Raw genomic sequence first — 13,968 nt, forward strand, 5'->3', positions numbered from 1 at the left:
AAAAAAATGGGCAACTGGAATACAAAATTTGGGAACAGAGAAGGATCAGTAGTTGGAAAACATGGAGTTGGTAACAGAAATGAGGCTGGAGATAGAATCATAGAATTCTGTACATTCAATAATTTATTCATTTCAAATATCTTTTATAAGAAACATAAATGCAGGCTATACACATGGATTTCACATTTTAGTATGCATAGGTATCAAATCGATTACATCTGTGGAAAGAATCACTGGAGAAGCTCAATATCAGCTGTGAAAACTAGGCCAGGTGCTGATGGTGGAACAGACCACCAACTACTCATATTCAAGGTCAAGCTGAAATTGAAAAAAATTAAATCCACAGGAACTAAAATTTGACCTTAAGTCTATCCCACTTGAATTTCAAAACCATCTCAGGAACAGGTTTGCGGCCTTGAGAGAAGACTGAATGAGCTATGAGACGATATCAGGAATATCATCCATGAAGAATGCAAAAGGTCATTACAAAGGCAGAAGAGGAAGAAAAGACCAGAATGGATGTCAGATGAGACTCTGAATATTGCATTCGAGTGCAGAGAAGCCAAAGCTAAAGGAAGAAATCAAGACATGAAGAAGCTGAACAGAGATTTCGAAGGGCAGCTTGGGAAGACAAAGCAAAATATTATAATAAAATGTACAAAGATTTGGAGTCAGAAAATCAAAAGGGCTGAACTTGCTCAGCATTTTTAAACTGAAGGAATTGAAAAACAAATTCAAGCCATAGTGACAATATTTAAGGATGCTTTGGGCAAAATATTAAATTATCCCAGAAGCATTTAAAGAAGATGGAAGGAGTGTACAGAGTCACTGTCCCAGAAGGAATTGGCTTAGACAGAAGGATTTCATAAAACAAAGTATGAACAAGAGCCTGTGGTAATGAAGGAAGAAGTTCAAGCTGCTCTGAAAGAATTGGCAAAGAAAAAAGGCCCCAGGAATTGGCGGCATACCAATTGACATATTTTACCAGACAGACGCTGCCCTGGATGTGCTCACCAAGTTGTGCCAAGACATCTGGAGGACAACCAACCACCTGGTTGACTGGAAGAGACCATATTTGTTCCCATTCCAAAAAAAAGGTGGCCTAACAGAGTGCAGAAATTATAGAGCAATATCATTAATAACACATGCAAGCAAGGTTCTGCTGAAAATTATCCAAAAACAACTGAAACAGCACATCAACAGAGAACTGCCAGATGTGCAGGCTGGGTCAGAAGAGGTCATGGTACTAGGAATTATGACTAATTTAGATCGTTTTAGCAGAGAGTACCAGAGGAATGTCTGTGTTTTATTGACTATGCAAAGATGTTTGACTATGTGGATCACAACAAATTGTGGCTGACTCTGAGAAGAATGGGAATTGCAGAAAATTTTATAGCGCTTATGTGAAACCTATACTTGAACCAAGAGGCAGTCATCAGAACAGAGGAAGGAGACACTGCATGGTTCAAAATCTGGAAGGGTGTCCACCAGTATGTATTCTGTCTCCATACCTTTTCAAGCTATATACAGAACAGATCATTTGGGAGGCTGGGCTATATGAGGAGGAATGTGACATCAGGATTGGAGGAAGACTCATCAACAACCTGCATTATTCAGATGACACAGTTGTGCTTGCTGAAACTGAGGAGGACCTGAAGTGCTTGCTGCAGAAAATCAAGGACTTCAGCCTTCAATATGGATTGAAGCTCAACATCAAGAAAACAAAGATTCTCACCACTGGTCCAATTGGCAACATCATTATGGATGGTGAAGAGATTGAGATTTTTAACAGTTTTCACAATCAACATGCTTGGTACTAGCAGCCAGGAAATTAAGAGACGAATTGCATCAGCAAAGTCAGCTGTCAGGGATATCTCCAGAGTACTAAAGAGCAACAATGTCAGGCTGGAGACTAATGTGCCCCTAATCCAGGCCATAGTCTTCACAATTGCTTGCTATGCATCAGAAAGCTGGACAATGACTAAGGATGATAGAAAGACAATTGATGCCCGTGAGCTGTGGTGCTGGAGAAGAGTGTTAAATATACCATGGACTTCTAGGAGAACAAACAAGTTCTTTCTGGAGAAGGTGAAACCAGGCTGCTCCTTGGAGGCATGAATGTTACAAGGAGGGACCAGTCCCTGTAGAGGGACATTATGCTTGGGAGGGTGGAAGGACAGCAGAGGAGAAGAAGACACTTGATGAGATGGATTGATTCAGTCACTGAATAATGGGGGTAGAAGTCAGAGACAATAAGGTTGGAACAGGGTAGAGCAGGGTTTAGGGCTCTTGTACATAGGGTTGCTGTGATTGCGAGCGACTCGACAGCACATAAAAACAACAACAGTGGTGAGCTCTGGTGGCCTAGTGGCAAGAAGCTGCACTGCAATCCTGGAGGTGTGCGGTTCAAATTCACCAGATGCTCTGCTGGAGAAGGAGGAACAATCTCCTCCTGTACCAATCAGATCTGATTTGGCGGTACGCACACACAAATAATAATTTTTAAAAAATCAAAAACAAAAACAAAATAACAGTAGGAACTGATATAGTCCTTAGGGGTTTGTGCAGCTAATCTAAGGCTGTGCCTCTCTGACGATTTTAATCCACCAGCAGTTCTGAGAAAGACATTTCTCCATTGAGTTTCTAAGACCCCAACTTTCAAGGATGAGGACTGCCCATCTGTCTTTCAAGAAGACCACAGATCACTTTATGTCTTCCTATTTACTACTGATTTGTAGCCAAATGATGAGAAGTTACTTGCAAAGATTAATAACCTGCAAATTATTTTTGTCTATTTGACATGCAAATTTCTCCAGGCTAGTAGAACTGATAACCTCTGAGTCACAGCCTTAGTGCCCTGTAGGTCACGAGCCATTTTGCATCTTATTCTAGGAATCTTTCTGTGATTATATATGCAGTTTCTCAAATTCTCCTTTGAACTAGATGTATCATCCGGCTTTTCCCGTTTTTAAATTAAATAAATCTGCAGCTTGTGTTTCATGCAGATGTACAAGAATCAAGGTTTTAATGGTTTCAAGTTATAATTTGAAACCAGTCACTTCTCAATTGCAATAAGATACTTATCACAAGTGAACATTGCAATTCCCAACTTGAGGCAAATATTCATTTGTTCAGCCAACAGTACATAACTGTGCTACGAAGCTGCATAGATCATAGGTTTGCCCCCCAAAGAGCATGCAGTCCAATGTATAATCTAACTTTAGATGAAAGAGCCTGTGGGTCTGCTTCAGTTTACAGACTCACTTGCAGGCAAGGGTTTAGTTTTTATTTAATTTGTGAATTTAAAGGTAAGGGATTCCAGTTCTCCACAATCTCCAACACTCCCTATCGTCTTATAACAGGCTACTCTCTACTGTCTTATAACAGGCTGTTTCACACTTGTTTGCTACCTAGCTAGCCCCAGAAGTCATTTAAGTTTATAACTCCTGAAGTAGGTAGGTACTAATACATTAAACCTACTTACTCTTGCACTACAGTGAAAAAGCGCTGGCCTCAGAATTATAGCACATTTTACACAGCCCTTACTGGGAATATTTTTGCATATCTATCATGTACAGACCCTGGACAGTTCTGATGCTTATGAGTGCAGCTGCCAAATCGGTGGCCTTATTCATTATCCACCAGAGGGCAAATTATTTACATGTGTAACAATGCATTTGAAACACATTTGCCAAGCATCATCATCAATTCCTCCAGATACAAAAGGATTTCATTTAAATGGGTCTCAGGGCTTAGAAGCCATTGCCCACATAAAATAGCAGAGATAGCTTCCTTCTCCAAACAGAGCATTATTAAAATGTCAAAATAAATATCATGCAGAAATATAGCAAAGAGATGCAGTAGCTACAGGCAATAATAGCCTGGTCCCTCTGAGATCAGACCCAGAAATTCAAACGCAGCTTTGGACAAAACAGAGTTTGGCGGTGCCAATTAGTCCTTGTGGAGGTTGTTTTCTTTCTTGGATGGATTTGTTGACAGTTCATCACAGAAAGTTATTACCTAAGTGTCTGCTTCCACTAGGCACGACTCTCTTTTTCATAAGTGCTTAAATTCGCTAAACAAGGAAAAACAGGTACTATATAAACAGAGTCATTAATAATAGAAATCTCACCTAGAGTAAAAGAATAATATGGCCTGTCTCTTTGGTCTGCATAAATAGTGATTTCTGTGGTTCTCCATTTGTCCTCTCTATGGATTTTTCTCCCCGAGTACATCTCATCTCTCATTTTCCTCTAGTCCTTCTTCAGGGGACTGAACATGAACAACTTTGAGGAAATCAGCTAATAATACATCCATTTCTCATCTGGACAGCTAACAGGCCATGCCAACCACCACTATTCCTCCACCAGAGAACTTTCCCCTCCTCACTCAGAGACCTTAATTCTTAATCTCTTCTTCTTTGCAAGTGGTTCATTAAATTGGGTTTCTAGCTTCAGTGTCTGGCTGGTGGGTCATTAATATGCATACTATCCAATAGATTCTTTATCTCAAGGTTTACTTTGAAATTGCCTGCCTGGAATCTGTGTTTCCTCTCCAGAGCATCTTTCTAGCAGTATTAGGTTCTATTCTAATTGAAGGATGGCATAGGGTTCTAAAGGCTATAACATGATACCAGGAAAAAACTTCCCTAGCTTCTTCATACTAAGTCTATCTTCCTCAGGCCCTCCCTACACACAAAGGGATCTTTCCAATTATCTGTTTAGTCTTGAAACATTTTTCAAAATGAGCAGGCCATTTATATATCCAAATAATGGGAAAAATTGGAATTGCACGGTTAGAGAGAGACAGAAAGCCAAGGGGGGTTTGGACAGGGATGCATGCAATATTGGAAAAGAATAAAAAAATGTAGGCAAAATCACGGGAATACACACACACACACACACACACACACACACACACACACACACAGAGTCTTTTGCAAATTTACATTGTCATCCTCCCTGCCCCAACTGACAAACCCACAGCAAGATAGCAGAGAAGTTGTCTCTTCGGTCAACCCTCTCCCAATGGTTACCATTTACTTCCAATAGAGAAGAATCTTTCTGCCAGCATCCTGTCCCTCATCTGAAGCCCAGTCTCCAATAGTAGAGTCAGTGCTAACTCACAAATAAGGAAGAGTCACCCTTAAAATGCACTTTTCTAAATTATGTGTTTATGTTGGGGGTGGGGGGAATGCTATTAACATTAGGTTTTCCTATGGCTTTATGCACTGGCTGAGAGTTCTTTGAGAAAAGTGTCACTTCTTTGTCTTTTTCCTAACTTTATCTCTTGGTACCTAGGATTCTTTAGTCACTTAAAGAATGTCTGCTGACTTTGGTTTTTGCAAAGAACCAGGTAGATTCAGGAAAAGGACAATTAAGAAATGGGGGGGTGGGGAAACAGACTGGTGACCTAATGATCTTGAGCAGATGGATGTGTTTTTAGCTGTTGGAGCCGGGGCAAGCCAAGGCCAAGGGTATTGGCATCCTGCTGAGGAATGTTACCTCCTAACAAAAGCTTACTCATCCTACAAACTCACTAGTTCTAGAAAAATAGGTTTCAAGATGCAAGCATTAACTTATTTCTTTCAAGTGTGAAAACAGAAACAAAAGTGTAGTGGCCTCCAAAGCTGAATCCACTACTGCTAGGTAGTTTTGCACTCATAGCAACTGTATTAGACAGCACAGAATGACCCTGTAGGCTTGCCTGGGCTATAAATCTTTATGGGGGCATACAGCTTCTGCTTTCTCCCCAGAGGTGCTGATGAGTTCAGATCACCAACCATTCCAATTCCAGCCCAATGCTTAACTCACTACACCATCAGGGTCTAGTGTCCATGCTGTAATATCCAGAACCTGTGACTGACTGCTCCCTGTGCAAATGTGATTAAGTACATGGAGGGTTAATCCTGGATTTTTCGGCTGAGCTGAATCTAATCACCTACTCTCTGTCTTAGAGTCAATTCTGATTCAAACTGGTAGATACTAAGTCAAAGTGGGTAGCTTCAAACTGCTAATTAGGTCAGCAGCCTAATCAAAGGAGCAAGCCCTTAAAAGGAGAAGATTTTTTTCCAGCTATAGGCAGTGATAGCTGTAACAACAGACAGAAGATCAGACACAGTAATTCTGGCTTTGAGGCTGGAGTAAGGCCACAAGCCAAAGAATACAAGTGCCCTCTACTGAATACTGTCGAGTCAGAACTGACTCAGAGCTGACCCTCCAGTGGGTTTTCAGAGGTATTAGATCACACAGGAGACTTCCCATCTTTCTCCTGGGAGCAGCTGGTAGGTTTGAATGTGTGCTTTTGCACTGGTGGCGCAATTCCTTACCACTAAGCCACCCGCGTTCCCTGCAAGTGCCCTCTAGAAACTGGAAAGCAAAGAAACAGATTCTCCCTCAGAGCCTGCAGAAAGGAACACAGATTAGTAGGACCCATGCGGAATATTTAACTGACTGAAACGGAAGATAATACGTTTGTGCTGCTTGAAACCATTAAGCTTGTGGTAATTTGTTGCAGTACAATGAGGAAACTATTACAAAAAGCAATGGCAGATTTCAGCAAGGCCCTCAAGGTAATAAAAAGGAATTCCTTGCTGACCTCAAACCAAAAAGATAGCTTATTTTCACTGATATTACTAATCTATCTTTATCCGGAGCTCTGGTGGCCCTAGTAGCAAGAAGCTGTGCTGCAATCCCCAAGGCACGTGGTTCGAGGCCACCAACTGCTCTGTGGGAGAAGGATGAGCAATCATTTCCTGTGTGTAGACTGTCTTTGAAAACCCACTAGAGGCTCAGTTATGGGGTGGTTCCTACTCTACGGTACACAACATCTTTTTCTATTCCTTCGCCTCTTTACCACATGCCTGAATTTTCTCCATCTGAAAAATCAGACAAACTTACTCTCTCCCGAACATCTTAGCTGTTTTTGTCTTGTTGTGGTTTATTAATTGTTTGAAGGTGGTCCTTTTTTGGTGTGTGTGGTATGTTTTGTTTTTTTTTTCTATACAGGTTATAAGTTTTGGAAAGGTCGCAACCTTTATAAATGTCAGTTTGAATTATTGACTTAATGAATCATTTGAAAGATGGTAAAAATAAGAAAGACTAAGAGTGCTTTCTTATCACTAATTTTTTGTTCTTTTTTAAATTTTTTACTAGTTGATTTACAAACTCAAATACATTGTTTTCAAGAATAAATTCTTTTTCCCTCACTCCACACCCATCAAATTGCACAACCCCATGATTAATGCCCCCTCGCCCTGTACTATTTTGAAGAAGGAAAGAAGAGAACTCATTAGGATCCCCCTGTATCTATACCAGAAGCCCCCGCGCTATTCCTTCTCTTCTTTGAACGTCCATGCTGACCAGTATGCATGGAGCCTGGTGGAGCTGAATCCCAGTTTGTGGCTCTTCAGAGTCCAGACAAATAAGAACTATATTCAGCCATGTTCAAGAATAGAAGCTGTAGGGGGTCTAAGACTGAGCCCAGAAAATTTCAAGGGAAATTGTAAAGGCTTGAAAAAACCCTCAAATTTAAAATGAGAACCAAGGGTTGAAAATTACATAATAGGACACATGGTGTGGCAGCTTTAAAGTATGTCCGCACATCTTTGATATTCCTATCTTCAAAAAAGTGGAGTCCCTGGTCTTGAGTGTAGGCTGGATTTAGAGATTCTTTTCTAATGGCTAGAAGAAGGCTAAAGGGAAAGGAATCAGAATTTAAAGGTTCACTTTTCTGCTCCTCTTCCTCTTCCACCTCCTCCTTCTTCATCTTTCTCTCTCCCCTCTCCCATCTCCCCTCCCTCCCCCTCTCCCTCTTTCTCTCTGTCCCTCCCCTTATCCCTCTCTTCCCACTCAGCTGTTTCTGAAATCACTTGCTCGAAGAAATCTGGTTGCCCTATGATAAGGATGCTCATATATCCCATGGAGAGGCCTCTATGATGAAGAATGAGGCCTCCTGCCAGTAGCATGCTAGTATGCCACCTTGGAATCCCACTCCCAACTTCTCAGACAACTACAGGCCCAGCAACCACATTAGAGTCCCTGAACCAGAATATTTAGCTAAGTTACTCCCAAATTCTGTCTATGCACAGAAACAAAATGTATTATCTTAAGCCTCTTAGTACTAGGATAATTTGTTACTTAGCAATAGATAACTGCCAGATATGCAGGCTGCGTGTAGAAGAGACTGTGGTACTAGGGATATTATAGCAAATGTTAGATGGATCTTAGCAACAAGCAGAGAGTACTAGAGGAATGTCTACCTGTGTTTCATTGATTATGCAAAAGCTTTTGACTGTGTGGATCATAACAAACTATGGCTGACTTTGAGAAGAATGGGAATCTCAGAAAATTTTATTGTGCTTATGCGAAACCTATACTTGAACCAAGAGGAAGTCATCAGAATAGAGATATGAGACACTGCATGGTTCAAAATCTGGAAGAGTGTCCACAAGGGATGTATTCTGTCTCCATAGCTTTTCAAGCTATATGCAGAACAGATCATCCAGGAAACTGGGCTGTATGAGGAGGAATGTGGCATTAGGATTGGAGGAAGATTCATCAACAAGCTGCATTATTCAGATGACACAATTGTGCTTGCTGAAACTGAGGAGGACCTGAAGTGCTTGCTGTAGAAGATCAAACATTTCAGCCTTCAATATAGATTGAAACTCAACATCAAGAAAACAAAGCTTCTCACCCTGGGACAATTGGCAGCATCATTATAGATGGTGAATAGATTGGGACTGTTAATAGTTCTAGTTAGTTACATGGCTCCACAATCAACTAGCAGCCAGGAAATCAAGAGATGAATTGCAATGGGAAAGTCAGCTGTCAGGGACCTCTCCAGAGTACTGAAGAACAACGATGTCAGGCTGGAGACTAAGGTGGGCCTAACCCAGGCCATAGTCTTCACAATTGCTTGCTATGAGTCAGAGAGCTGGACAATGACTAGGGATGACAGAAAGGGAACTGACGCCTTTGAGCTGTGATGCTGGAGAATAGTGTTGAATATACCATGAAGTGCTAAGAGAACAAACAAGTTCATCCTGAAGATGGTAAAACCAGGCTGCTCCTTAGAGGCAAGGATTCTGAGGCTTCATCTGACATACTTTGGACATGTTACAAGGAGGGAACCAGTCCTTGTAGAGAGACATCAGGTTTGAGAGGGTGAAAGGACAGCAAGAGAGGAAGACCCTCAATGAGACAGATTGATTCAGTAACTGGAGTAATAGGGGTAGGCATGTCAGGGACAATAAGGTTGCCATAGATTAGAGCAGGGTTTGGGGCTCTTGTCTATAGGGTTGCTGTGAGTTTCAAGTGACTCGACAGCACATAACAATAACAACAATAGATGAAATTAAAAGTAGGGCAAAGAAAAAAAAATAAAATAAAAAAAAGTAGGGCAAAGGTGGTAAATTGGCAGTTGACAGCAAAAAGCCCCGTGTCTTCACCTGATGAACAACAGCAGGAGCAGGGAACCAGGCCTGTACCATAAAAGAGGCAAGTTCTCTCCAATTTACCACAGTTCTCACTAACTTCTATTCATCCCCACACTAACACCAAGGGTTAGCCATTTAGATGGCTGTTTGTGCTGCTGTTTTAATTTGGCAGAGAAATACTTTTTAGATTCAAAATCTCTATCAAAAAGTAGGAAAGAAAAGATATACTGAAAAGGCTGTGTGTTTTGAAAATATGCTTCTTGGTGGAAACAAAGAATGTCTACATGTCCATTATCCTAACTAAGTATATCTATGTTGGATATAATTTAGCATGGCTTTGCTCATTTGGGCTAACTCACTGGTCCCAAAAGTATGTGCATTTGGTAAACCTACACTTATCCTGTGCTCTATAATTAAATTCCTTGTAAATGTTCACTAAAATCACAATTTAAAAATATAGTTATAATATTTAAAACAATTGAGTCGCTATGTATGTTTTATTAAGGAATGTACAGTAAAATGTCTTAAAATCTGAATTGTGTAAGGTGGAAATTTGTCAACAGGAGTGGATTACCAATAACCACAGTAAACCGTGTTCCTTTGATCTTGGCTGGGATTGTAAACTTTAAAAATAAACTTTTAGTCTATATAAAGTTGTTGTCAAAGTAGTATTCTTGATGTGTTTTAAAAAATGGAAAGTTGTTTACTGCAGATTACTTTTAAGTACAAATGGGCCTGTGTTCTCATTGCTTATTGGGTAATCTTGCTTTGGCTTTCAGAGAAAGAAAATGTAAAGAATTTCCACTAAAAAGAACATTAAAAACTGTTAAGATTAAATATATATAATTATCATTGAAATTTTCATCAAAAACTATTTTCCTAGACTATGATTCTCACCAGAAAAATAATACATGATTGTAAGACAAACTCAGTTGAAATGGAATAAGCCAAGGTGAAATATATTCAAACAGTATAGTATCAACACTAAATTGACTAATTTAGTGTAATAATATGGCTTACAAGAGAAGAAAAAAAATAAGTAAAATTAAGGCTTTTATATCTAAAAAAAAAAAGAAATGCAATAAAACAAAGTCAGGTCTGGACATTCAGAATCTTAAATATAGCAGCCAATATCACCATACTACTTTACTTGCATACTGCTTATTATGAGAGGAACTTTAGCTATAGCATCTCCTAGCTATATTTTTCTGGGTTTATATTTATATAACCATTTAGTCTGAGTTTCTTAATGATTACTCTAATCCTATCTTATTAGTGATAAGTGTAACACCTACTTTAACACAAACTGTATATTTTTCTGTGTGTCTGATTCAGGCCATAGTCTTTCCAATCATTTGCTCTGCATCTGAGAACTGGGCAATGAATAAGGACGACAGAAGAAGAATTGATGCCTTTGAGTTGTGGTCTAGGAGAAGAGCACTGAACATCCCATGGACGGCCAAAAGAGCAACAGCTGTGTCTTGGAGAGGATGCAGTTGGAGTGCTCTTTGGCGACAAGAACAATGAGGCTTCACCTCACATATTTTAGGCATGTTACTTGGAGGGACTATTCCTTGGAAAAAGACATGATGCTAGGAAGAGTGGAGGGTCAGAAAAGGAGAGGAAGAGTCTCGACTAGGTGGATTGATGCAGTGACTGCTTCCATGGGCTCTTGTCTGTCAGGAAGTGTGAGGATGGGACAGGATAGAAAAAGGTTCAGCTCTTTTGTTCTCACGGTCACTATGAGTCATACTCGACAGCACCTAACAACAACAACATTTATCTTTCTACTACTACTATTTCTAGAAAGTTAGCGTTGAACTACAAATAGGAATCAGTAAGTTTAGGAAAAATCTTGCCCACCATCAGTTTTTGTAAATAAAGTTTTATTGGAATATAGTCATTAAACATTGTGGCTGCTTTTACATTGCAAAAGCTGGGCTAAGTAGTTGCAACAGAGACAAGATAGAGGACCTCGAAGTCTAATATATTTGCTACCTATCACTTTATATCTGGCCAAGTTCTGGACTAGAATGTTAAAACGTAAATATTTTTATGGCTAATAAGCAAAAATACACCGGGCTTCAAAATAATATATGTGAAGGAGTAGAATTACCAGCCTCTCTTCTCAGTGTTTAAATTACAGGGTGTAGTCAAAAACTGATGATGCTTTGTTTACTTATAATTACACACAGAACTTTTTTTTTTAGCTTACAAATGAAAAGAACTCACCGTGGCTAGTTTCTGAACATCATCGTCTGATGCTCCCAGAGATGCTAGGCCTATTTCTTGTGAAAACTGAGCAAATTTAGGATCCGCAAGCAATGGAACATGACCCAGGAGTTCATGACATGTGTCTCTGAAAAAAAAAAAAGAATGTCATAAGGGAATATTATACAAGAAGCGTTATATGATTAATGCAAGATTTAAAATCTTTAAAAAAACCCTGTTACTATAATTAACTGCTTCACTATATTCTTACATTCCAAAACGTCAACTTTTAATTTCTTGAAAAATCCAGAAGCCTTTTCCAATAAATATCTTAAATTCTTTAATGTACAATCATTATAATAAAATAGACTGATATTTTTAAATTTGTAACATATGCCAAGAACATAGTAATTGTTTTACTATGTAAAATTCCTGAAAAAATTAGAGAATTAATTTATTAGTTTTGATGGTGAAGATTGTGTGTCAAGTTGGCTACTCAAGATTATCTGGTTTGGCAGTTGTGATTAAGTCTTTCTCTCTTGCTTTTTATTCAGTCTGTATTCTGTATCTGGCTTAATACTATCTGACCTCCAGTTATTTGGACTTGAGCCAACAGCCAGTCATAGCTCCTGCTGATGTTGGGTTTATTAGACCCAGCAGCAACAGGAGTTGGCTGAAGCTTCTAGTCTGACATCTGACTCATGGGCTTGACCCTCGAAAGAATTTCATTGAAATGTTGTTGTTATGTTACATCAAGTGGCCTGCAAGTTATAGTAACCCTATGTACATTGTCTCTAAAACCCACCCCATCCTGAGCCTATCTCATCATCTCCAATAGACCTAATCCCATTTCTCTGGTCACTAAGTCAAACCATCTCGTCTTGGGTCTTCCTTTCCTATAATGTCCCTCTCCAAGAACTGGTCCCTCTTGGTCACGTCCAATGTATGTGAGACAGAATCTCAAAAGTCTTGCCTTCATGGAGCAGCTTTGCTTCACCCTCTCCAGAACAGACCTGTTTGTTCTCCTGACAGTCCCTGATTTGTTCAACATTCTTCTCCAGCACCACAACTCAAAGGCATTGATCCTTCTTCTATTATCCTTAGCTATTATCCAACTTCCTGATGCATTGCAGGGACCATGGCCTGAATCAGGCATACCTTCATCTCCTGACTGACATCATTGTTCTTCAGTACCATAGAGAGATATCTGATAACAAACTTTCCCACTGTAATTCATATTTTGATTTCCTGAATGCTGGTGTCAAGAGTATTGATTATGGAACAAATAAGCTAAAGTTATTAACAATCTCAATCGCTTCTCCATCCATTATGCCACTTGGAACTGCCACTTGGCCCAGTTTTGAAAAATCTCTGGTATTTTGTTACACTTTAATCCATTTGAAGACTACAGTTCTGACCTTCTTCAGCAAAAGCCTCATGTCCTCTTCAGTTTCTGCAATCAAGGTTGTGTCATCTGCATAACACAGGTTGTTGATGAGTTTTCCTCCAATCCTGATGCCACATTTCATATTTCACTATGTTTATGTGTTGAGCCGCTAACTAAAGTCAATGTTTCGAATTTATCTGCACCTCCCAGGAGAAAAATTAGACATTCTCCTACCATAAAGATTTACAGCTTTAGACATTGGACAAAAGGTTTTCATGAATCGAAATCAAATCCATAGCAGTTGGTTTGATTTTTGTATTTTTAGAGTAAGATCTTGGAAATCAGAGGTAAAGCAAACTACAGGCCATAAAATAAATCTTAGCCACTGCTTGTTTTTGTAAATAAAGTTTTCCTGAAATACAACTCATTCATCAATTTATATATTGAATTTGGCTGCTTTGGGCTACAGTGGTATAGTTGAGTAGCGTGATTAAACAAAAAGACCCTCAAAGCCCAAAATATCCACTAGTTGATCTAGAAAATTTTGACAGTTCTTACTACAGATAGTGATGAAGCCAACATTTAAATCCAGGTTAGTATTATTTCTTATTGTGCTTAACTTTGAAGATATGATGCACACTATGCACACAATTTTCCAGGCACTGAAAAACAAGAGTATCATATTATCATCATCATCAAAGTGGCTTTTACCCTCAACACAAGCAGCTTCCCTTCGCTTGCACATTGAAAGACCATCCTCGTTCTCTGCTTTGATAAGCTTAATGATCCTTTCTATTTGTCTGAGCTTCTATTTGGAGCTGATTTATAGATAAAAGACAGGGAGGACCTCATGCACTTGCTGCAAAGGGTCAAGGACTGCAGCCTTCAGTATGGACTGAGGCTCAATGTCAAGAAGACAAAGATTCTCACC

The 13,968-nt window shown here is 39.4% G+C and overlaps 1 protein-coding gene across 2 annotated transcripts in view; it reads right to left on the reverse strand.

Moving 5' to 3' along the window:
• TPH2 (tryptophan hydroxylase 2) overlaps positions 1-13,968 on the reverse strand; it is a 224,742-nt gene that overhangs the window by 73,616 nt on the left and 137,158 nt on the right. For both annotated transcript variants that reach the window (XM_006882567.1, XM_006882568.1), the window contains exon 8: positions 11,672-11,798. In XM_006882567.1, the coding sequence (XP_006882629.1) occupies positions 11,672-11,798 (127 nt within the window). The remainder of the gene's footprint in view (positions 1-11,671; positions 11,799-13,968) is intronic.

The sequence above is a fragment of the Elephantulus edwardii genome, unplaced genomic scaffold (genome assembly GCF_000299155.1).
Source record: "Elephantulus edwardii isolate Elephantulus edwardi_28Jun2011 unplaced genomic scaffold, EleEdw1.0 scaffold00021, whole genome shotgun sequence".
NCBI classification, from domain to species: domain Eukaryota; kingdom Metazoa; phylum Chordata; class Mammalia; order Macroscelidea; family Macroscelididae; genus Elephantulus; species Elephantulus edwardii.